A 21,487-nucleotide genomic window follows, 5' to 3' on the forward strand; every position below is an offset into this window, starting at 1 on the left:
TGCCAAATCCCAGGACTTCGCCGGAACCATCACCATGGAGACCTAAGAAGGTGGAAAGAATCTAGTCCCACACTTTGGACCTGGGAATGAGTTCGTCGGTCTTCCACGGAGGCGCCGCGCAGTTCCTCATGCGAACTACAAGCCCCAAGGGCCGCTGCCCCTCACCGCTTGCTTTGGAGCAGCCGCGCACTCCGAGGGCTGCTGGGAATTGTAGTTCTCTGAGGCCGAGGGCCGAGACCACGCTGCGCCCTCTGGTGGACACAGCGCCAACACTTGCTCGTTCAGACCCTACTGGGACATCAACCCCCAACCTTTGCATTTCACGGTCGACTATCCGCTTCCCCACACCCCCACTTCACTGGGATCCACCCAAAGCCTCCTCGCTGTTCTTAGATTTACCACTGATGCTGCCTCATTATGAATCCTCTCAGAACTCACTATGGGAGGAGCGGGTGTTGGCAAGCATTCATGAATCCTGTGTCAGATATTGGGGACCATTGGGAGGCTGCTCAGCCAGGGAAGATCTGAAACACTTTCCAGGAAAGGCGCAAAAAAATGGATAAAAGGACTGATGGGGATGGGGGAAGCGTAGCATTGCGGGGCCTCTCAAGCAGAGGAAACAGTATTTGCAGGAAGCAGGAGATTGCTTGGTGGGTTGGGATGTGACACACGACCCCAGAGATGGGCAGCTGGTCAGGAAGGGTAGAGAGGCTGGAGCTAGGTGTGGCCCAGGTCACTGTAAGGCTCGGGAAATGTCCCCGGAGGGTCAGACAGAGACATGCCCTGGGTTGCACTGTGGGGTTGCTGCGAAAAGGGAACAATAGGAACTCGGGGAAGGTGCACAGACCCACTTGGTCAGCGCTTCATTCAGTGAGAGATTAAGGGAGGGAGAGGCCAAAGAGAGGCATGGCAGGCTCAGACCACAGGAGACTTGGATGCTGGGCTGAGGGGCTGGGATCTTTTGGGGGCACTGGGGAGCCAATGAAGGGCTGTGAGCAGGAGAGGGGCAGCTCTGGGGCCACTGAGGTCTGAGCGACTGGAAGCCTGAGCTGGGGCAGCGACCTCTAGGGGACTCCAGGCCTCGGTGTAACCTCCTCCGCCCCTCCCGCTGCCCATGCACACCTCACCAGACAAGGATCAAGACAAACATGTTTTATTTCTATTTTAGATCCGCCACTGCCTTCTTTGCTCCACTCAGAAGCCCAGGGAGGCACAGGTCACGAAGGCACCCCCAGAAGGGGCATGGCCACCATCAGTTGCTGAGGAAAGAGCAGAGGAGAAGGAAAACTTAGGACCCAAGAGGACAGCCCTGCAGCCCACCTGCATCAGACCCGGGACTCCAGACCCCTGAAGCCCACCCGCCATGTACCTTTCTCTTCCGATGGAAGGCTGCCTTGCTCTCATCACAGTTGATCCGAAAGGGGATGTAGGCATCCAGACAGTAGAGCTGCTGGGGACCCCCCACCACCAAGCGGTGCTCCCCAATCTCCAGCGACAGCCCCAGGGCGCCATTCTGGAGATGCGGTCAAGTCAGCCCACTTGTTCCCTCCCCAACAACCAGCTGACAAAAACAGACCGGGGAGAGCGCTTCATGTGTGCAGATAGTCTATTTAAAGCGCCTGAGCCCCCAGGAGAAAGGTGGAGGCAGTAACGATGCCCAGGCACCATCAGGCAGCACCAGAGTGGGACGCGGGGGCAGCGGTGCTCAGCCCTGGCCAGGTTCACGGAGCAACAAGCCCAGATCACACCCTCCAGACCTCGTTCTTCCCCCGCGGTCCAGCGAGAACTCACCAGTTTGGGGAGGTCAATTTCCGCCAAGAGGAGGTCTGGGGTTTCCAGCCAAAGGCTCAGGTGAGGCTTTTCTGGGCTGGGGAAGAACAACACCCAGGATGGGGGGAGCTGCCAAGTCTCGGCCGGCTGTTCCCTCTGCCTGACGTGCTGTTCCCTGCCTGCTTTCCTCCTGCCGGCCGTGGCCCCCGTTCAGAGTCCTGCCCCTCCACTCTCCGGCTTCCCAGAGTCCCAGCTCGCCTCCCTGTCGGGGGAGGAAGGACTTTAAAGGGGCACCGAGGAGACCCAGGAGAGGGAACCCATCCAAGGCCTACCCTTCCTCAGGGCTCTGTGAGTCCGGCGCGTACTGACTCCCCAGCTCCTGGATCCGAGGGCGCTGCCGGGAGCGGATGTTTTGCTGCGAGATGGAGCCCATGAAAGGCCGGTTCTTCAACATGCGCCACTCTGGGGGAGGAAGGGATGCGGGCACCCTTTGCCATAGGGGGTCTGATTCAGCCAGGAGTCTCCAGGGAGAGGCTCCACCACGTCATGGAAGCCCAGCATCTGACCATACCCACAGACGTGTTGTCGGGAAGGCGACCCACCATACCCTGACCTCCTTGAGTATTCACCAATAAAACCTGCCCTCTGGAGGTGCTTCTGGCTCCGTCCCCCCACCCCCCAGGCTGTCTGGACCACACCCCTTACAGGGTAGCTGTCAACAGCCTTATCAGGACTCCCTACCTGGACCCTGGAGAGGCTCGGCTGGCACCCTGCCCTCTCCCTGAAAGCCACAGCCCAACGGCTAAGAACACCCCCATATTAACCCACCTCTCCCAAGGGCTGCCCCCCAACTAGCTGAGGGCACAGCCCCGCCCCGGCCCCACCCCTCACCTGGATTCAACTGCAGGCCGTACTTGTCCTCAAGGCCCTCCCTGGCGATGGTGATGACAAACTCTCGGAAGAAATCACTGTTCTAGGAGTGAGAGGAGAGGCTATGTGGGATGCAGAGGGCCAGGGCTGGGGGTACAGGGAGAGGCCCCATCCCAGGCCTCACCCGCAGCTCTGCCCCCAACCTGCATCCTCCGGTAGAAGTCACTGTTGACAGCTACATCGTAGGCGGTACAACCCTGGCCTTCTGCGGGGAGAGAAAGGGGTGAGACCCCTCCAGCCTCCATGGGAACCCCCCATCCAGACACATATTAAAAGAAAACAATAAAAAGGACCACAGCCTTAAGAACTGGAGAGGGTTCAGGACACAAACTTGCCAGCCTGGACTCTCTCTAGCCTCCTGTGTCTTTCCCTCCGGTGCTGACCCTCCCATGCTCACAGTTCTTCCCTGCGCCCCAGGGCAGGAGTCTGAGCCTCTGAGCATGGCCCCGGAGGCCCGAGTGTGGAAAGTCGCTCCCTTCTCTAACCACCCAGTCCCTTTAAATTTCTTCCTATTGTTCCCACTAGTTACTGATGCAGTTCAATCATTCTCTCTGGCCTCCGGATCTCTCATCTCTGTCTTGGCCTGATGAGCTCCTCCTTCAAATCTTACATCCCACATCTCCTTCTCCAGGAAGCTTTCCCTGACCCCTCAGTATCGGTGAAGAGCTCTCTCCAGCAGAGCACCAACCAGACCACAGTGGACTCGCACCTGTATCCTTCACCCTCACCCAGATGGGCAGTTTCTCAAGGGCAAGATCTGAGTTTGCTATGTCCCTACACCCCAGGGCACTGCCCAAAGCTTGGTCCCAGGAAGCTTCAGGAGACATATAAGCATTGAAAAAACAAAAAACACAAGGATCTAGAGACAAAAATGCAACAGAGAAATGAGAGCAGGCAGAGACAGGAGAGAGGGCAGGGGGAGAGAAAATGGATGAGTGACAGTTATCTTGGCACTACCGCCAGCTCTCTCTGGGGTAAGGGCGGGGGAAAGTGCCTGCCTGCCCAGGCAGGCAAAACCAGGACTGCCCCATGCAGTGGGTGCCAGATGCCCAGGAGACTAGGGATGGCCCCTGGGAAAAATGAACCAAGAAACTAGATTCCTGGGTCAGCTGAGGGCACTGACTTGCATCCAGTTCAGCGTGAGGCTCTCCCAGACTCATGGGGATACGAAACCCGGCTTGGTCCTCTTCCAACATTTGGAGCAACTCGTCCTCTGTCACATCAGCCGGAGGAGGGATGGAAGGAGAGTGACAGATGTTGATGAAAACCTTCCCTTCCGATGAGTTAGTCTTTATGCAGAAACCTGGTGGAAAAGGGTTGATCCTGCATGGGTCTCTGCATGGGTCTATTTCATTCCGTCCTCCCCATAGTTTCTTGTTGTTTTAATCTGTTCCCCTTTTTAGGTCCCTGCTTCCACTTTCTGGGACTGTTTCCCTCCCAGCCCTGTGATCGCTGACCCTCATTCTGTTTTCAATTCTCAGTTCCGCTACTCACTTCTTCCCCTCGGATGGCTCTCCTTGTACTTTGTTCATTCCTACCCCCACCCCGGGCTTCTGTACCCTATTATTGTGTCCCCTCCCCGCCAGCCTCCGTCCACCTCTGTGTCTCTATCCCTCTCTCTTGGGGCTTCTGCCTTTCTCACCAGGTTGAGGTTGGATTTGTGTGGATTCTGGTCTTGTCTGGGCTTGCTGGAGCTCCTTGGAGGCCTGTGTGAAGAAAAACCTCAAGTCTGGCTTCTGTGAGATCAGACTCCTCATTTGTTCCTCAAATGTTTATTGATCAATTTTCATGCATATGAGATGTGTGAAGAATAAAACAAATGATGTCCTTCCCCTCCTTTAAGTAACCCGAAGAAGAGCCCCCAACTCCACTCCCATTTCTTCCAGAGCCTAATAAACTTGGAGTTAAACAATTACAATTCCCACAGGCCCTACTCCGTGCTGGAAACCGAACTCCTGTTTTCGCGCGCGCACACAACCCAGGACCTGGAGTTGGATCGGTCCGCACCTGCAGCAGCAGCTCCTCCAAACGCGCCTTCTCGGCACCCATTGCCTCTGCTTCGCTGAGCTCCGACACTAGCAGCGTCGAGTCCGCCATAGCCCTAGGGAAGAGACCTAAGCGTCCCCAGCAACCCCGACGTGGGGGAGCCTTGGACGGGATCCGAACTCTGGGCCTGCTCTCGGGTCCTCAGCCAACCCGGGATACCCACTATTCCACTCGAAATCTAAGAATCTGGCCTGAAAGTACAAGTCCTGTGAGACCAGACACTGGGTCAATTCATCTGGGAGCCAGTATCCCTAGATGATTTCTCCGACTCCAGTGCCCGGAGTGTAAATGACAGCCACACTTCCGGTCCCTCGGTAACCAACCGCGCAGCCCACACTTCCGACTACGCTCATCCACCAATCCTGAGTCCGCATTCCGCCCGCGACCAATCACAGGCGAGGCCTGAAGTCCTGGCCCTCGCTTCCACCAATCAAAATTACACCCGAGGCGGTCCCTAACGCCGGTCCCCGAACGCCACACTTCCGGCGTCGGGAGAGCCACACTTCCGCCGCTCCCCAAACCGCAAGCGCGCAGCTTCCCGGGCGCAATTTGAAAACCTTCGTTTCAATGTCCATCCTTAAAGATTTCCTCTGGCCTCTGAACTGAATAATAAATGCATTTGTGAGAGTAAAAGCTGCACTTCCCGCCCCCAACAGGAACCGGGTGGAGGGGAGACACCGATACGCGCACCCTCCCAAAGAGGAGCCCTCGGGACACCCACGTTTCCCTTCCCCTCGGCCCCCCGCCTCGAGCACTACGCATGCGCCACACCGAGGCGCCTCTGGGCGGGGTCGCCGGGTCCCCAGGCGGGTGGCGCTCAGGCTGCCGTAGCCCCACCCTCTGGGCTGGAGGGGGCGGTGCCGCCCTTTGGACCTCAAGGTTCCCCAGGGCAGAGCGCCCCGCAGTCCTTGGTGGAAAGCGGCCCGGGCAGGTGATGGCTGCGACGCGCGCAGAGTCCCGCGCTCGAGAGATCTTCTCCACGCTGGAGTACGGACCCGTGCCCGAGAGCCACGCATGCGCACTGGTGAGGCCCTGCGGGCCCGCGCGTGTGCCCCCCCCGCAGCCGTTCCCGCGCGGCCTCCCGTGAGCCTCCGCGGCCACTCGCGCCCCGCCCCGCCCGCCCCCCCGCCCCCCCCCCGGGCATCCGCGGCGCCCGCCACTCGCGCTGGACGCGCGCTGTCCCCAGACGCCCGCGGCGCCTCCGCCCTTTGGCCAGCCCGGGTGACCCCCAGTGCCCTCGTGCGCCCAGGATCCTGAACTCACAGGGGTCTTTCCTGATGCCTCAGGAGCCTCTAAGATTCTCCCATCTTTTCCCGGGACTCTGGCCTCCCGTGGGACTCCTGTGGTCCCCCAAGGACCCTCAAGCCCCCATAGGCTTGCCATGGTTCTCGAGGACATCCCGTGGCTCCCATGGCCCGGCGGGACCCCTCACCCCAGTTCCTGGAGGGCTCTCGATCACCCGGAGACCTGCAAGACCCATTCCCTCAGGGCCTCCTCAGTACCGCTGGGGCTGCTGTGACCTCTTTAGAGCTCCCTGCAGTTACCTGCAGCCCTTCAGAATACCTGCACACACCCCCACCCCGGGTTCCCATGCCCCGCAGAATGTCCCAGGGGCGAATGTCCCAGGGGCTCTCGTGATTCCTCGGGGCGCCTTAAAATCCTGACAAGACTCCTATGGTCTTTCTGGATTCTGAAAAACTTCCCTAGAATTCCCATGGTTTCTCTGGATAAGTAGGGTGCCTCGAATATTATGTAATGATTCAGCCCCGGTAGGAATTCTGCCAGGGACTCCAGTGATCGATCCTGCGGGGTCCTCTAGCACGCAGGCCTGAGAAGTCTGGACTGCTCTTGAGGGAGAGAGGAGGAGGGGAAACAGCAGTCCGAGGGGAAGAAGATGGGGCCAGAACCCAGCGCTGGGCTGTGGAGGCAGAGGAGGGGATGAGCAGGGATGCCGGAGGGGCAGGGTTTGCAGAATCTAAAGGGCAAAGCTGACTGACGCCTGAGGTCTGGCCCTGTGACTGGATGACTGTCACTCACGTTGTACCCACTGCCCGTGGTCCACCCAGGAGGAAAGGCTCAGCTCATATGGTGACAGTGTGAGGGATCTGGGGACAGCCTTGGGCCAGGTGTAGGAGGCAATACTCAGGCCTGGAGACAGGGATTTGGGAGTTGCCAAGATCATACTGATAACTGAAGATTAGTAGAAATAGCGCAGACTCAGCTAAGAGGATCTGGACAAAGTACAGACAGCTCCCGTACATGGAAGTCGAAGCGAGGTGAGAGTGATGTGATAGTAACTTGTTTCCTGTGTGCTTTATGAGCCCTGTGCTCAGCATAATCATTACACCCCCTGGACAGCTATGGGAGGGGATTGTTATTTTAGTGATAGCAGCACCAAGAGGTAAGTCATTTGCTCATGGTCAGCACATCTTTAAAAAGGTGAGGCCAAGATTTGAACCTGAGCCTTGGAATTCCAGAGTCCATGGCCTCCCCAGTACCCCCCCACCCTTCCCGCCCCAAGCAGAGGTCTCAAGCTTCCAGTGTGGGGGCCAGCCTCGAACAACAAACATGTTTTCTTTGGCCTGCATTTTATTTTTGAGAATGTGAACTGGTGGACAACCAATTCCATGTAAACATCCGGGATTCCAGCTTCTCTTGAAAATAAACTCCCAATATTTGGCAATCTGTGGTTCCCTATTGCCTGACAGAAATCATCTGGATTCAATAGTGGCTGGCATTCACAACCTCCGCCAGGCCCTCTTCTCACACTTTCATGGCCTGCTAGGACCCTGTCAGCATTCTTTTGCGGTTTTGTTTTTGTTTTAGAGGGAGATTTTGCAACCTTCCAGAGAGTACTTAATACATGAACTCCTGTCTACGCATCACTCAGCCTCATCAGTCACCCTCGTTACACGCAGTAGTGTCTTCCTTTGTTTTGCTTTTGTCCAGTGTGAAACAATTTAAAAGCCAGATGTTATATTATCTTCCCATAAATATTTGTTTTTTCTTTTAAAGATTTATTTATTTATGCATACGAGAACTGGGGTACAGGCCAGAGGTGTGGGTGGTGAGAGGATTCACCCGAGACAGAGTGGGGAACAGAACAGGCAGATGGACTGAAATACACTGCTGAGGGGAGCAGTGGGCAAGTCAGGAGAGGTCTGCTGCGCCATGTGGGTCACCTCCCTGGCCAGAGATCAAACTCGTGCTGCAGTGGCTGTGGGTAGCTTCATAGTGCTGCGTCTTAACCCCTTGTGCCACCAGGGAGGCCCTTCCCATAAATATTTGAATCCTCGTTTCTGCAAGATAAGGAGACTTGCTTTGTGACCTGACCACCTGCCCTGTTTACACGTAACGCAATGGCCAGCACATATTCCTAGAAACCCCACTATTTGAAAAGTACCTCTTTTCCATAGCAAGGGGGTCTTTGCACTTGCAACCTTCTGGCTGAGCATTTGACATGAAAGAATAATGAGAAGGGCCAGTTGTCAAGTTCTGAGAAAAATCAGGAGAATGTGACATTGGGGATGCTAAGAGAAGAGACAGTTGCTAGAAGGGAAAAAATGGGACATGTGGCTTGCATTTAGCTGGATTTTGGCAGGCTGGGACCTGGGAGAGAGAAACAGGGAACAGATGTGGATGGTGAGAGGCAGTAAATTAATACAAGGTACTCTGTAGTGTCGTGCTGAATGTTGACAGTTTTTGATTCATTAAATCCTCAACAGGGCCCTGGGGAGGCGCGGGGGACTGTGAGTATCCCCATCTTCCAGATGGCTTAGCTGAGCAGAGTATTTTAAGACCTTTAGGTGTTAGGTTGCGTAGCAAGTATTGCGTCAGGGCTGTCTGGTCCCTCACTCCGGGGACCCCAGGCTAAACTGCCCCTCTGCAGCACCCCTGTGCCCTGACTGGGGCTGAAAACAGTTACACTTGGCAGAGTCACATCAGACCTGTGTCTTCAGTGGGGTCCACACCGCTCCCCCAAGTGATAACAGCTGAGGTGGGAGGGAAGGCAATCCCACAGGGGGTGCGGGAGCCCCACCTCCCACAGAGGACCCGAAGCCATCAGATATAGTCTTCAAGGGCTATATCCAGTCACAAGAGGTCAGAGCAATGCAGGGAGCCCCGAGGCTCTGGCTTCCCAGGGGTACTTAGGGTGTGCTCCCCTTAAAGGGCAGATAAGAGAGATCTGCTGCACCATGTGGGACAGCTCCCTGGCTGGGGAGTGAAATGGTGCTGCAGTGGCAGCCAATAGCTTCATAGTGTTGAGACTTAACCCCTGCGCTACCAGGGAGGCCCCTCACTGCCTTTATTAACTGAGGGGAGCAGCAGGCGAGACAGGAGAGGTCTGCTGGGCCATGTGGGTTGCTCCGTGGCCGGCGGGGATCGAACCAGCACTGCAGAGGCTGCGGACAGCTTCACAGCGCTGCGCTCAACCACCTGTGCTACCAGGGAGGCCCCTATTTTAATTTTGTTTCATAGAAGTACTGGGGTACAGGCCAGAGGTACGGGGGTGAGAGGATTCTGATTCTCTCTGCTAATTTTTTGTACATTGTCCAATCATCCATGATGCGTATGTCTGATATTTTTTTGTCATTCTGCGAGGAAGGATGTTATAAAGGTTTTTTCCACCTTCTCCCTGTTTAAAAGTCACAGGACATCCTTTGTATGTTGCTGGTGGAAATGTAAATTGGTGAAGCTGCTGTGGAAAGCGCTTCGTTGGGTTCCTTAATAAGTCACCCATAGGACCCAGCAATTTCACTCCTGGGAATGTGCCCCAAAGAAGTGAGACAGGTGCTTAGACCAGCAGTTGTCCAGAAACTCTCTCAGCCTTGCACGCTGTTCACAGCTGCCCAAGGGTGGAAACTCAAATGCCCATCAGTTGGTGAGTGGACTAGCAAAACGTGGTCTGTCCGGCCATGGAAGGAGAGTGAACTCGGGCCTCCCTGGTGGCCTACAGGTTGCATCTCAGTAACACCACTATGGCCTGAGTTCAATCCCCGGCCAGGGAGCCACCCATATGGCGCAGCAGACCTCTCCTGTCTCCCTGCTGCTCCCCTCAGCAGTGGATTTCAGTAGATCCACCTGTTCTGCTCCCCACTGTCTCTGGGGAATCCTCTCACCCCCTGTACCTCTGGCCTGTACCCCAGTACTTCTATGAAAAAAAAATTAAAATAGGGGCCTCCCTGGTAACACAGGTGGTTGAGCGCAGCGCTATGAAGCTGTCCACAGCCTCTGCAGTGCTGGTTCGATCCCCGTTGGCCACGGAGCAACCCACATGGCACAGCAGACCTCTCCTGTCTCGCCCGCTGCTTCCCTCAGTAGAGAATTTCAGACAGTCTGCCTGTTCTGCTCCCCACTCTGTCTCTGGTGAATCCTCTCACCCTCCCGCACATCTGGCCTATACCCCAGTTCTTGTATAAATAAATCTTTAAAAAAAATTAAAATAACAGAAGTGAACTTCTGATAGATGCTCCAGCTTGGATGAGGACTGAGAACACCACCCTGAGTGAAAGAAGCCAGACACACAAAGTCCCATTTGTAGGATTCCATCAATAGGAAATGTCCAGAGTCAACAAACCCTTAGAGATAGGAAGCAGATTAGTAGGGGGAGACGGATGCTTGCCCAGTGGGTACAGAATTTCCTTTTGGGGTGATGAACATGTTCTGAAATTAGATAGCGAGGGAGGTTGCATAACCTTATTTGTGCACTAAACCACTACACTGTACACTTTAAAATGGCCAAAATGGTGAATTTCACATTATGTGTGTTTTACAAAAGAAAAAAAAAGACAATAGAAGGAAAAGAATTAGCTGACTGGCCAAAGGGGGTGCAGGTGACCCCTCCCAGAAGACTCCAGGGAGGGCTTGGTCTCCCTCCCAGACCCGTTTCCAAGCTGTCTCCCCGCCTCCCCCAGGCCTGGCTGGACACCCAGGACCGGTGCTTGGGTCACTATGTAAGTGGGAATTGGTTAAAGCCGGAACACCGGAGTTCTGTGCCTTGCCAGGATCCCATCTCAGGTATGAGGTGTCCCCCTTTCCTAGGGGAGGGAGAGGCATCTGTGTCCCCCACCCCCAACCCCCATCTGCCTTTCTCTTTGCTCAAGACCCTGAGGGCAGGCAGCCGCTGATGGAGGGAGGGAAGGCTGAGATTTCTGGGTCCTGCTGATAATGATCATCCTAATGAAGGCTCTAAGTCCCTGTGGACCTTTTGAAGCCACTCCAGGCCCTACCTCTCCCATGGGAGGCATGCCAAGGAGTGGCCAGATTTCTCCCCGTCTGTCAGATGAAAAAACCTAAGCCCAGAGTGGAGGACCAGCATGACGAGCCGGCTCCCCTGCCTCCAGGAACAGCTCCCTCCAATTCCCTGTCCTTCTATTTTGGGTCCCCCATTCATCTCCCCAGGAGAGAGCTTGGCCAGTTGCCTCCAGGCACAGGCTGAGGATGTGGCCACAGCTGTGGAGGCAGCCCGGATGGCGCTGCAGAACTGGAGCCAACTCCCTGGAGCCTCCCGGGCCCAGTACCTGACCAGGTGATGCATTGGACGTGTGGCCTCAGGAGGGAGGGAACCCCAGCATCTACTTGAGACTGTGGGAACCAATACTTATTTCCTGACATCTCGCTGATGTCACTGACAGCTAAAGCTCTTATTCCCAGTATGCTTTGAGCCTTCAGTGGCTAAAACATTACATTTGATCTTTAAATAACCCGGATCCACTTATGCCTGCATTTTCTTGTAAGGAGATGATGCAATCGTACAGTATCGGTCAGTACAGCCCAATCCTGTGAGTGTATTTTCTCTGCCTTCTGATTTTCTCAATCCCATTTTCTTTCCATTAGCTGACGTAATGTAAGACGGCGGTACACATTACAGAAAACACACAAAATAGGTGGTCATCAAGTGTAAGGCTTCCTTCCAGTCAGCAGCAGGCTGTTAGTAGTTAAGTTTGGGGGGAATCAGAAGTTATACTCAGGTTTTCAACTGCACAAGAGGTCACCTCCCCACAATCTTCAAGTTGTCCAAGCGAGCGTATTTCCCACTATACACTGGGATTTGTGATTCTATTCCCCACATTATCCTAGGAACTCCATTTCTCTGCATGCAGCTCACTGGAGCTGGTGGAGCCCCAAAACCTATTTTCCAGCACAGTCAGTGGCAAGGATTCCGTTTCCCAGATTATGGCTGAAATAAAAGCCGAGTCTCAATTTCCCAGCACCTGTGGAGCTTGGGGCTAGCTCAGCTCCCTAAGGCAGTGTTTGCAGACTACATTTCCCACAAACCTCTGGTGCCCACCACCCCTGGTATATGGTGGGGATGCCCCAGGGCCTCATGGGGATTGTAGTCCCAGTGTGTTCGTGGTCTCTGTCAGACTGCAGGGCAGTGGGACATGACCATCTCCCGTGCTTTTGCCACAGGTTGGCCAAGGTAATCCAGAAGCACCAGCGACTGCTATGGACCCTGGAGTCCCTGGTTACTGGGCGCGCCGTTCGAGAGGTCCGAGACAGGGACGTGCCCCTGGCCCAGCAGCTGCTCCAGTACTATGCAATCCAGGCATACAGCCAGCAGGAGGCGCTGGCAGGCTGGGAGCCCATGGGTGAGAAGCTGGAGTCCTGGACCCTTGGCCTTCTCCATGCTCCAGCAGTAGCTGCCACAGCCCCCTTGTTTGTTCTTGCAGGAGTAATTGGTCTCATCTTGCCACCCACATTCTCCTTCCTTGAGATGATGTGGAGGATTTGCCCTGCCCTGGCTGTGGGTGAGTGATGGACTGGGCCCAGGACTCCTGGGACGGACTCCTGGGACGGAGGGAGGTGGGTCTCGGGGCCTGAACTTCAGTTTCCTTGAGCTGCCCGCCTTCCTAGGCTGCACCGTGGTGGTCCTCACACCCCCGGCCTCCCCGACACCCCTCCTCCTGGCCCAGCTGGCAGGGGAGCTAGACCTGTTTCCAGGAATCCTCAACGTGGTCAGTGGCCCTGCCTCCCTGGGCCCGGTCCTGGCCTCCCAGCCTGGAGTCCAGAAGGTGACCTTCTGTGGAGCCGTCGAGGTACCTTCAGGGCCGGGAGGAGGTAGGGCAGGGCTGGGCGCCAGGAGAGGCCCCCATTTGAACTGGATTTTGGGGCTCCCACAGGAAGGACGTGCCCTTCGGCGGACCCTTGCCGGCCAGGGTGCCGAGCTGGGCCTGGCCCTGGGGACTGAGTCGCTGCTGCTGCTGATGGAGGCGGCGGACGTGGACTCAGCTGTGGAGGGCGTGGTGGACGCAGCCTGGTCCGACCGCAGCCCGGTGAGGCCCGTGCCTGGTGTCCCCTCGAGTCCTGGGGGGCACGCACGTGTCTCCAACCTGGAGCCCTGGTATCTGTTCTCTGTCCTCAAACTCCTCCAGCCTCCTCAGTGCCTCAAGTTTCTGAGCCTGCTGGTCCTGCCGGGCCGGAGGGCTGTGACTCTGGCTCTTTAGGGCCCCCCTCATGCCTGCCTGTCCACCACCCTGGTTTTCCAGCCTCTCTGTTTGCTCTTGAGTTCCCAACTCTCTGGAACTCCACCTGCTGCCTGGGGCTTGGGGCCTGGGGAGGCTCTGGGGTCTCCGCCGTGTTTCCCTGACCCTCCTCTGATCTGTGCCTGGGTGTCCCCCAGGCTGTGCCATTTGGAGGGGTCCATCTCCCGTCCCACACCGTGGACCCCGAGTTGGCCCGGTCTGACACCCCTTTGTCTAACAGGGGGGCCTCAAGCTCCTCATCCAGGAGTCTGTGTGGGACGACACCATGAGGCGGCTCCAGGCACGGATGGGACAGCTTCGGGGTGGCCGAGGGCTGGACGGGGCCGTGGACATGGGGGCCCGAGGGCCTGTCGCACGAGACCTGGCCCAGCGCTTTGTGCGTGAGGCCCAGAGCCAGGGCGCGCAGGTGAGGAAGTGGGGTGCACAGGCTCTGGGGTGCTCGGGGAGGAGGGACCTGCAACCCAACTCCTCTGCCTGAGGGAGGATGGGCTAGGGGCCTGGATCCCAGGCCTGAGGGAGAAGGGGCTGGGGGTGGTTTCCAGGTCTCCTTCTGTCTCCCTCAGGTGTTCCAGGCTGGCCACGTGCCCTCCGACAGCCCATTCTTCCCCCCAACCTTGATCTCTGACCTGCCCCCAGCCTCCCCCTGTGCCCAGGCAGAGGTGAGCCCCTCAGGCCCATGCACAGCCAGACAAGGGACAGTCGTACATCCACAGAGGCCTGCTGGGCCCGGGTGGGGCTGCCAGGGCTGGAGGCTGGCCCCTGGGGGGTGGGTTGGAGGGAACCCAGCTGCCCGAGCACGCCCATGCCCCCTTCCAGGTGCCATGGCCTCTGGTGGTCGCCTCCCCATTCCGCACGGCCAAGGAGGCCCTGGCTGTGGCCAACGGGACGCCCCGAGGCGGCAGTGCCAGCGTGTGGAGCGAGAGGCTGGGGCAGGCCCTGGAGCTGGGCTATGGGTGAGTGGGCACCTGGGGGACGCCCCTGCTTCTGCTCCTCCTCTCAGACTTGACGTCCCCCTCTCTGGGCCGCCGCTCCTCGCTTTCCGTTTTCCTCTCTGACCTCAGCTGACCTCCCCCTGCCTCCCACAGGCTCCGGGTGGGCACGGTCTGGATCAACGCCCATGGCCTCAGCGACCCTGCAGTGCCCACCGGGGGCTGCAAGGAGAGCGGGTCTTCCTGGCACGGGGGCCCAGATGTGAGTGCCCCCCACCCGTCACCATCCCGTCATCACCCCATGCCCACCCTGCACCCTCCTGACATTGCCCCTCTCGCAGGGTCTGTACGAGTATCTCCGGCCCTCCGGGGCCCCAGAGCGGCTGCTCTATTTCTCTGAGAGTCTCAACTACGAGGCCTTTGGCCTGGCCGCCCCCTCCACCTTACCGGCGGGGCCTGAAAGTGGGCCCAGGTGAGCTGTTCCAGGGGTGCAACTCTCAGAATGGCTGGGTTATGGAAGGCCAGAGGGGAAGTCATTGCAGGCTACCCCATGGACTGCAGGGGGTTCCTTAGAGCCATCAGGGGGTCCCTAAGGCCTACTGAGAGTTGTATTCAGGGTCTTATGTCCTGACCTGCACCCCAGCCTGATGGGAGTCTCAATTCTGCTAAACGAGGGGCTGTGCTCTCCCAAAGACTCATGGGCAAGGAATTCCGGATCCCCCAGAGGTTCATGGGAGCAGAATGTGGGTCCAGAGGCTCAATGAGCTGGAACATGGGGTCTGAACAGAGTCTGGCCCTAGGACCCACCCTCTGCCTTGTCCCTCTCCAGCCCAGCACCCCCCTATGGGCTCTTCGTGGGGGGCCGTTTCCAGGCACCAGGGTCCCGGAGCTCCAGGCCCATCCAGGATTTATCGGGCAATCTCCGTGGCTATGTGGCTGAGGGCGGAGCCAAGGACATCCGAGGTGCAGTGGAGGCCGCCCACCAGGCTGCCCCTGGGTAAGGGAGTGTCCCACGGGGAAGATCCCCAGAGGTCTTGAGGTGTCAGGGAGAGTCAGCTGGCGTTCCCTCAAAGGCTGATGGCATACGGGATCTGGATCCCAAGGCTGTTGGGCTGTGGAGTCTGAGCCCCCAAGTTCCTATCTGAGCAAATGGACCCTGGAGGGCCTCCCTGGTGGTGCAGGCAGTTGAGTGCCGCACTGTGAAGCTGTCCGCAGCCTCTGCAGTGCCGGTTTGATCCCGGCCGGCCATGGAGATGCTCACATGGCGCAGCAGACCTCTCCTGTCTCGCCCGCTGCTCCCCTCAGCAGTGTATTTCAGTCAGTCTGCCTGTTCTGCTCCCCACTCTGTCTCTGGTGAATCCTCTCACCCTCCTGCACATCTGGCCTGTACCCCGGTTCTTGATTAAAAATAAAAATAAATCTTAAAACAAAAAAAAAAGGACCCTGGGGCCTGTATCCCCAGAGTAGGGGTTGTGGAAAGTGGGGGGCGGTGCCTGGGAAGCACCAGGGCCAGGATGCCAACCCCCCATGTGCCCTGTCTACCTGCAGCTGGGCGGGCCGGTCTCCAGGGGCGCGGGCGGCCCTGCTGTGGGCCCTGGCAGCCGCGGTGGAGCGCCGGGTGACCACGCTGGCCTCAAGACTGGAGAGCCACGGCATGGAGCCCAAGGCTGCGAAGGCGGAGGTGGAGCTGAGCGTGCAGCGGCTTCGTGCGTGGGGGGCCCGTGCCCAGGCCCAAGGCCACACCCTACAGGTGAGAGGGGTCGGCGGGGGCAGGGAACACAGGGCAAGCAGTCAAGCAGTCAGCAGTGGCATCCACACTCTGGCCTGAGCTGATGTGGGGTCACCAGCACATGACCTCAGCTCCATGGCTTGCTCTCATTGGCACTGTGGACATAGGGCCACCCACAGTGCTTTCAAGTTGTGACCTGTGATGGGGCCAGAAATTCAATTTTGTGGGTCATAGACATGATTTTTTTTTTTAAGATTTATTGGGGCTCCCTGCTGGCACCGGGGTTAAAGGTGGTGCTGTCAAGCTGTCATCAGTCCCTGCAGCATGAGTTCGATCCCCACCTGGCCAGGGAGATGACCCACATGGCGCAGCAGACCTCTCCCTCAGCAGTATATTTCAGTAGATCCACCTGTTCTGCACCCCACTCTTCTTTAGCGAATCCTCTCGCCCCCCTGCACCTCTGGCCTACACCCCAGCTCTTTTATGCATAAATAAATAAATATGCATGGATAAACAGTATATATAAATATGCATAAATAAATATTATGCATACAAGAACTGGGGTGTAAGCCAGAGGTGCGGGGGTTGAGAGGATTTGCCAAAGAAGAGTGGGGAGCAGATCTATTGAAATACACTGCTGAGGGGAACAGTGGTGAGGCAGGAGAGAGCTGTTGTGCCATGTGGGTAGCTCCCTGACTGGCTGGGGATCTAACTCATGCTGCAGTGGCTGCTGATAGCTTGACAGTGCTGAGACTCTGACCCCTGCACCACCAGGGAGGGAGGCCCTATGGTGTGACTCTCGATACACTCATCATGCAACTTAATATAGGTGTTGGATTATTTATTTATTTATTTATTTATGCATAGAAGAGTTGGGATACAGGCCAGAGGTGCAGGGAGGTGAAAGGATTCACCAGAGACAGAGCGGGGAACAGAACAGGCAGACTGACTGAAACACACTGCTGAGGGGAGTAGCGGGCGAGACAGGAGAGGTCTGCTGCGCCATGTTGGTTGCTCCCTGGCTGGCTGGGGATAGAACTCGTACTGCAGAGGCTGCGGACTGCTTCTTAGTGCGGTGCTTAACCCCTTGTGCCACCAGGGAGGCCCTAATATAGGAGTTGGATTTCGATGGGAAGCATGGTAGGAGGTACGTGGGAGGATTCTGCGGGCACAGGAGCACTCAGGGATCAAGGTCATTCATGGGGAGAGAGAGCAAGTCATTTGACATGTGTCGGCCCCCATAAAGGATACACCATCACACAGGTGTCAACCTCTGCGAGTTTTTGTGATACTAGAGGAGCTAAGCACTTGAGGCCTGCCATAGCACCGCAGCCCAAAAGATGTTTGCTTGTGGTTGACCAGTCAGCTCACAAACAGCCTGACTGTCTGTGGAACAATGCAGGCCAAAACCACCATCAGATGGCAGCAGGCACCTATTAGAATGACTGGCAGTCGAAAGACTGACCACACCAGGTGCTGGCGAGGACATGGAGGACTGAGACACTCAGCCCGCCGGCGGAGATGTCCACGGGACCACCACTTTGGAAAACAGGCAATTTCTTCAAAAGTTAGACGTGCTCCCTCCATACAAACTACCGTGATTCCTAGGGATTTGTCTGAATCAGTTTCGTGTCTAGCTTTTAACCTAAGAGACCTGAAAACTCATAGCGATACAAACACTCGCGCCCTCACACCTCGCTTAGCAAGACTTGTCCATCCACAAAGGACCGGGGTCCTAGGAGGCTGCAGGGGTCCCAGCCCGGGTGTGCAGGAGGCTGGAGCATGATCACACCCCATGACACACGCGTGATGGTGAATCGCCTCATGTCCGAACGCAGCTCATTGCTAAGCCATGCGAGTTTATTGTGTGGCTGTGTAACATGACCCGGTTTCCGTGTCTGGGCCTGCAAGCATTTATAGCATTATTCAGGGTTGCCCCAAACTGGAAGCAACCCAGATGGCCCCATTCAGTGGGGTTCTAAGTGGGGACTGAATGGCCCTATTCAATCAGGACTCAGTTTAGTCATGGTAAGAGAATGGAGTGGAAGGAGCCAGATGAAGAACGGACCATATGAGTCCCCATTTAGAACATTCTAGAAAATACAGACAATAGCCAGAAAGCAGACTGGTGGTTGCCTAAGGACAGAGGGATCAAGTAGGGACAAGGGAGAAGAATTACCTAAGGGCAGCAGTAAACTTTGGGGGTGAAATTTCTTCTTTTTTTTTTTTCTTGAGGTAAGCATGGTTTACAACGTTGCATGATTCAGCGGTATCGGGTCCCACTCTTCAGATGTTTGTTACCACAACTTGTCATCTGGAGTGTGGTGACTGATTTCAGGAGTCTTATCCACAGATCAAAACTTACCAAGTTGCGCCTTTAAAGGGTGCGGTTTAGTGAACATCAACTGTATTTAGTGAACATCAACTATATACAAGTAAACAGAAACAGTCCTTTTATCAGGTTCCAAGCACTCTGCACACAATGAACTCATTTCATCCCAACTATAAATCTCTGAGGTGGGCACTATTATCCTTTTAATAATGGGAAACAAGCCCAGAGAGGTTAAGTAAGCCCCTCCACAGAGGGGCTGCCCCGGTGGCACAGCGGTTGAGCCCTGCCGCAGACCAGCACAGCAGTAGACGATGAGGCCACCTCAGGGTTGAGAGAAGCGTGCAGGGTGGTCAGGGCGTCGGTGAAAGAAATGACACACAGACACACTTCAAGAGTGAAAATCTGAGTGTCATTTACTTTGAGTTTGTGACCAGTATATATATGTTTTCCAAAAGCACAGGGACAATGAATATCAAGGAAATCAGCTTGCTCATGGGCTCAGTCTATCACCATCAGGGAGGTGATCTACATAACAAACAATGACTTTTATAGAAGAAAGAAGGAAGTTTAGAAAGACAAATTAAGGGATTAAAGTTTGTAGTTCTAAAAAGACAGGATAAGATTTTTAGCATTCTTGTAGTGGTTCCTGGTGGTCGTTATCTTTTGATAAGCTTCTGCCTTTTCAGGGAACTTCTGCTGTGCTTCCTCTGCGTCAGGGTGTTATGCTGTCCGTGCCCCCCCCCCCCAGCCAGACCTAGGGACTGTGGCGAAAGCCATTCCTAAAGGTCACTGCGGGGGGAGGTGCAGCAGGTATGTAGGGTTTTGCTGTTCTCCCCCTGCGCGCTGGTTGCCCAGCCAGACCTAGGGACGGTTAACCCTAATGGTCACTGCAGGGGGAGGTGCAGCAGAGCGCCACGCTATGAAGCTGTCTGCAGCCCCTGCAGCACGGGTTCGATCCCGGCCGGCTGGCGAGAATCCCACATGGCGCGCAGACCTCTCCTGCCGCGCCCGCTGCTCCCCTCAGCAGTGTCCTTGGTCCATCTGCCTGTTCTGCTCCCCGCTCTGTCTCGTGAATCCTCTCATCCTCCCATGCCTCTGACTGTACCCCAGTTTTTGTATAAATAAATAAATTTTTAAAAAAGAAAAGAAAAGTAATTCCGCAGAGGTCACACAGCTGTGAGCGGCCGGGAACCGTCCCTGGCTGTGTTGCTGCTGATGCTGTGATGGCGAAACCAAGCTGGAGAGGAGAGAAGGGCTGTGGGAGGCAGTCAGGAGCCCTGCCCTGCCCTTGACCCCTGCTTCCCTCACGTCCCTGCAGGTAACAGAGCTGAGAGGCCCGGTGCTCCGGCTGCGGGAGCCGCTGGGCGTGCTGGCTGTCGTGTGCCCGGACCAGAGCCCCCTGCTGGCCTTCGTGTCCCTGCTGGCCCCTGCCCTGGCCCACGGCAACGCTGTGGTCTTGGTGCCCAGCGGGATCTGTCCCTTTCCCGCCTTGGAGGTCTGCCAGGTATGGCCACCCGCTTTTGCATCTGCCTACTGCAGCCCCCAGCTGCCCCCGGGGCAAGTGGACAGAGGAACGGTGCCCCAGGGTCTACAGGGACCCCTGCCCCCCACCAGCATTCTCTCTCTTCTTCTGGAGCCTTCGCTTCTGCCCCAGTCCTGTTCCTTCCAAGAGCCCCAAGCCACTCCCAAGAGCCTCGATGCCCACTCTGCCTCCACTGCCCTGAGCTCGCTGACTCCCGTCTGCCACTCCCCACCCTAGGATGTGGCCACTCTGCTGCCGGCTGGCCTGGTGAATGTAGTGACCGGAGACCGGGACCACCTGACCCGCTGCCTGGCCCTGCACCAAGACGTCCAGGCCCTGTGGTATTTCGGATCTGCCCAGGTACCTTAAACTTCAACTTCAGTGGCTTCCTGTCCTGGGAACATGGCTCCGCCCCCTTAACCTCCCATTGCTAGGACAACTGGCAACTGTTAGCAAGGGAGAAACTCCTGGGCAACCAGGTCGCACCCCTGCAGAGCCCAGGTTGCTAAGGAGGATCTTCTTGGCAACAAGGTCCTGAGAGCCTCCCCAGCCCAGAGGCCTAATCTCATTGGCCGACCCGTTGCTAAGGACCGTACCCTAGCAACACAGTCACAGGCCGTTAGCCCACCCTCCTGATGGTAACAGATGGGCGCCCCTGTCAGCAAGAGCCACAGGCTCATTCCGTCCGTTGAACGTGGGTTGTTAACCAGAAGAAATGGGCCTGGCACGAGGGCGCAGCTCATGGCCCTCGGCATCTGGGACTTTTGCTTGCTGGCAGCTGTTCATGGCTGCCTCAGAGCCTAGGCCAAGCCTGCAGGCCTGGTCAGTGACAGTCCTTATTGCCAAGGAAGCAGCTGCTTAGCAACCAGGCAGGTGAAGGTGCTGACCCCAGCCTCTCTCCATGCCAGGGCTCCCAGTTTGTGGAATGGGCCTCCGCGGGGAACCTGAAGCCCGTGTGGGTGAACGGGGGCAGCCTGCGGGCCTGGGAGCAGGAGGCCCAGGGGGCAGGCCCAGAGCTGGGGCTGCGGGCGGCTCGGACCAAGGCCCTGTGGCTGCCCATGGAGACCGAGGCCTGAGTGACGCCACTACAGCTGGACGGAGGAGAGATGGACCCGACACCAGATGCTGGAACTTTCCTTCTGTTATTCTTCCTGTGCCCTCTAATAAACTGAGACTGACCTTGGCTATGCTTCTGAGGGAGGGAGGGAGGGAGAGAGGGAGGGAGGAAGAGGCAACTTATGGTCTGTTCCAGGCCATTTTCACTGCCTGTTGCACGCTAGTGGCCAAGCGAAAGCCTGTGTGGGGCTCAGGGGTCCCGAGCAGGACCCGGGGGCTCCTCGCTCTTCCGATCTACTCCCTCCGGCTCCTGCTTTCTGGCTTTCTCTCACCTCAGAATCTGGGGTGTACGACATAAAATAAAACACAGTATCTCCCTGGAAGCAAATGGGAGCCCCTGCAAAACCCAGTCAATTTCCACCACATCAAATATCAAGTTCTAGATGATTCAGTGAGCGCAAATGGGCAACAGAATTCCCAGACTTTTAACAATTGGCCTCCATGAGCCAGTACCAGCCACGCCTGCATAGTTCTTTTTGAGGCAACTAGCCCACTCACACGAGCTCAGGACAAAAGGAAACTTTCTGGAAGCTTTCAGAAATACCCACAGGATACAGGGCAAGACATACATCCGGGTGTCCCAGGCCTAAGACCCCCCAATGCAGGGAGGAACCTGGGCAGGTCCTT

The 21,487-nt window shown here is 56.6% G+C and overlaps 2 protein-coding genes across 3 annotated transcripts; one reads left to right on the plus strand and one right to left on the minus strand.

Annotated features, from left to right (window-relative positions):
* Positions 1–1,137: 1,137 nt before the first annotated feature.
* On the minus strand, positions 1,138–4,809 carry PIH1D1 (PIH1 domain containing 1). Its single transcript, XM_084257402.1, has 9 exons — positions 4,708–4,809; positions 4,343–4,406; positions 3,824–4,003; positions 2,844–2,905; positions 2,662–2,743; positions 2,103–2,232; positions 1,792–1,867; positions 1,370–1,513; positions 1,138–1,259 (listed from the first exon to the last, which is right to left on the minus strand). Exons 1-9 carry the CDS (start codon positions 4,795–4,797, stop codon positions 1,218–1,220), a joined length of 870 nt encoding a protein of 289 aa, XP_084113528.1. The 5' UTR covers positions 4,798–4,809; the 3' UTR covers positions 1,138–1,217.
* Positions 4,810–5,680: 871 nt separating this feature from the next.
* Positions 5,681–20,927, plus strand: ALDH16A1 (aldehyde dehydrogenase 16 family member A1; the record flags this gene model as incomplete). Of its 2 annotated transcripts, XM_084257612.1 has the most annotated exons (17): positions 5,681–5,770; positions 10,662–10,764; positions 11,149–11,275; positions 12,160–12,338; positions 12,420–12,497; positions 12,604–12,785; positions 12,870–13,022; positions 13,453–13,638; positions 13,796–13,891; positions 14,049–14,185; positions 14,318–14,423; positions 14,503–14,633; positions 14,991–15,158; positions 15,710–15,911; positions 19,541–19,726; positions 19,982–20,104; positions 20,653–20,927. In XM_084257612.1, the coding sequence occupies 17 exons, from the start codon at positions 5,681–5,683 to the stop codon at positions 20,818–20,820; spliced, it is 2,415 nt and encodes an 804-aa protein (XP_084113738.1). In that variant the 3' UTR covers positions 20,821–20,927. The 2 variants fall into 2 exon arrangements, with proteins under 2 accessions (XP_084113738.1, XP_084113739.1); XM_084257613.1 differs by lacking the exon at positions 12,870–13,022.
* Positions 20,928–21,487: the final 560 nt, after the last annotated feature.

The sequence above is a fragment of the Talpa europaea genome, assembly GCF_964194135.1.
Source record: "Talpa europaea genome assembly, chromosome: 16".
Taxonomy (NCBI): domain Eukaryota; kingdom Metazoa; phylum Chordata; class Mammalia; order Eulipotyphla; family Talpidae; genus Talpa; species Talpa europaea.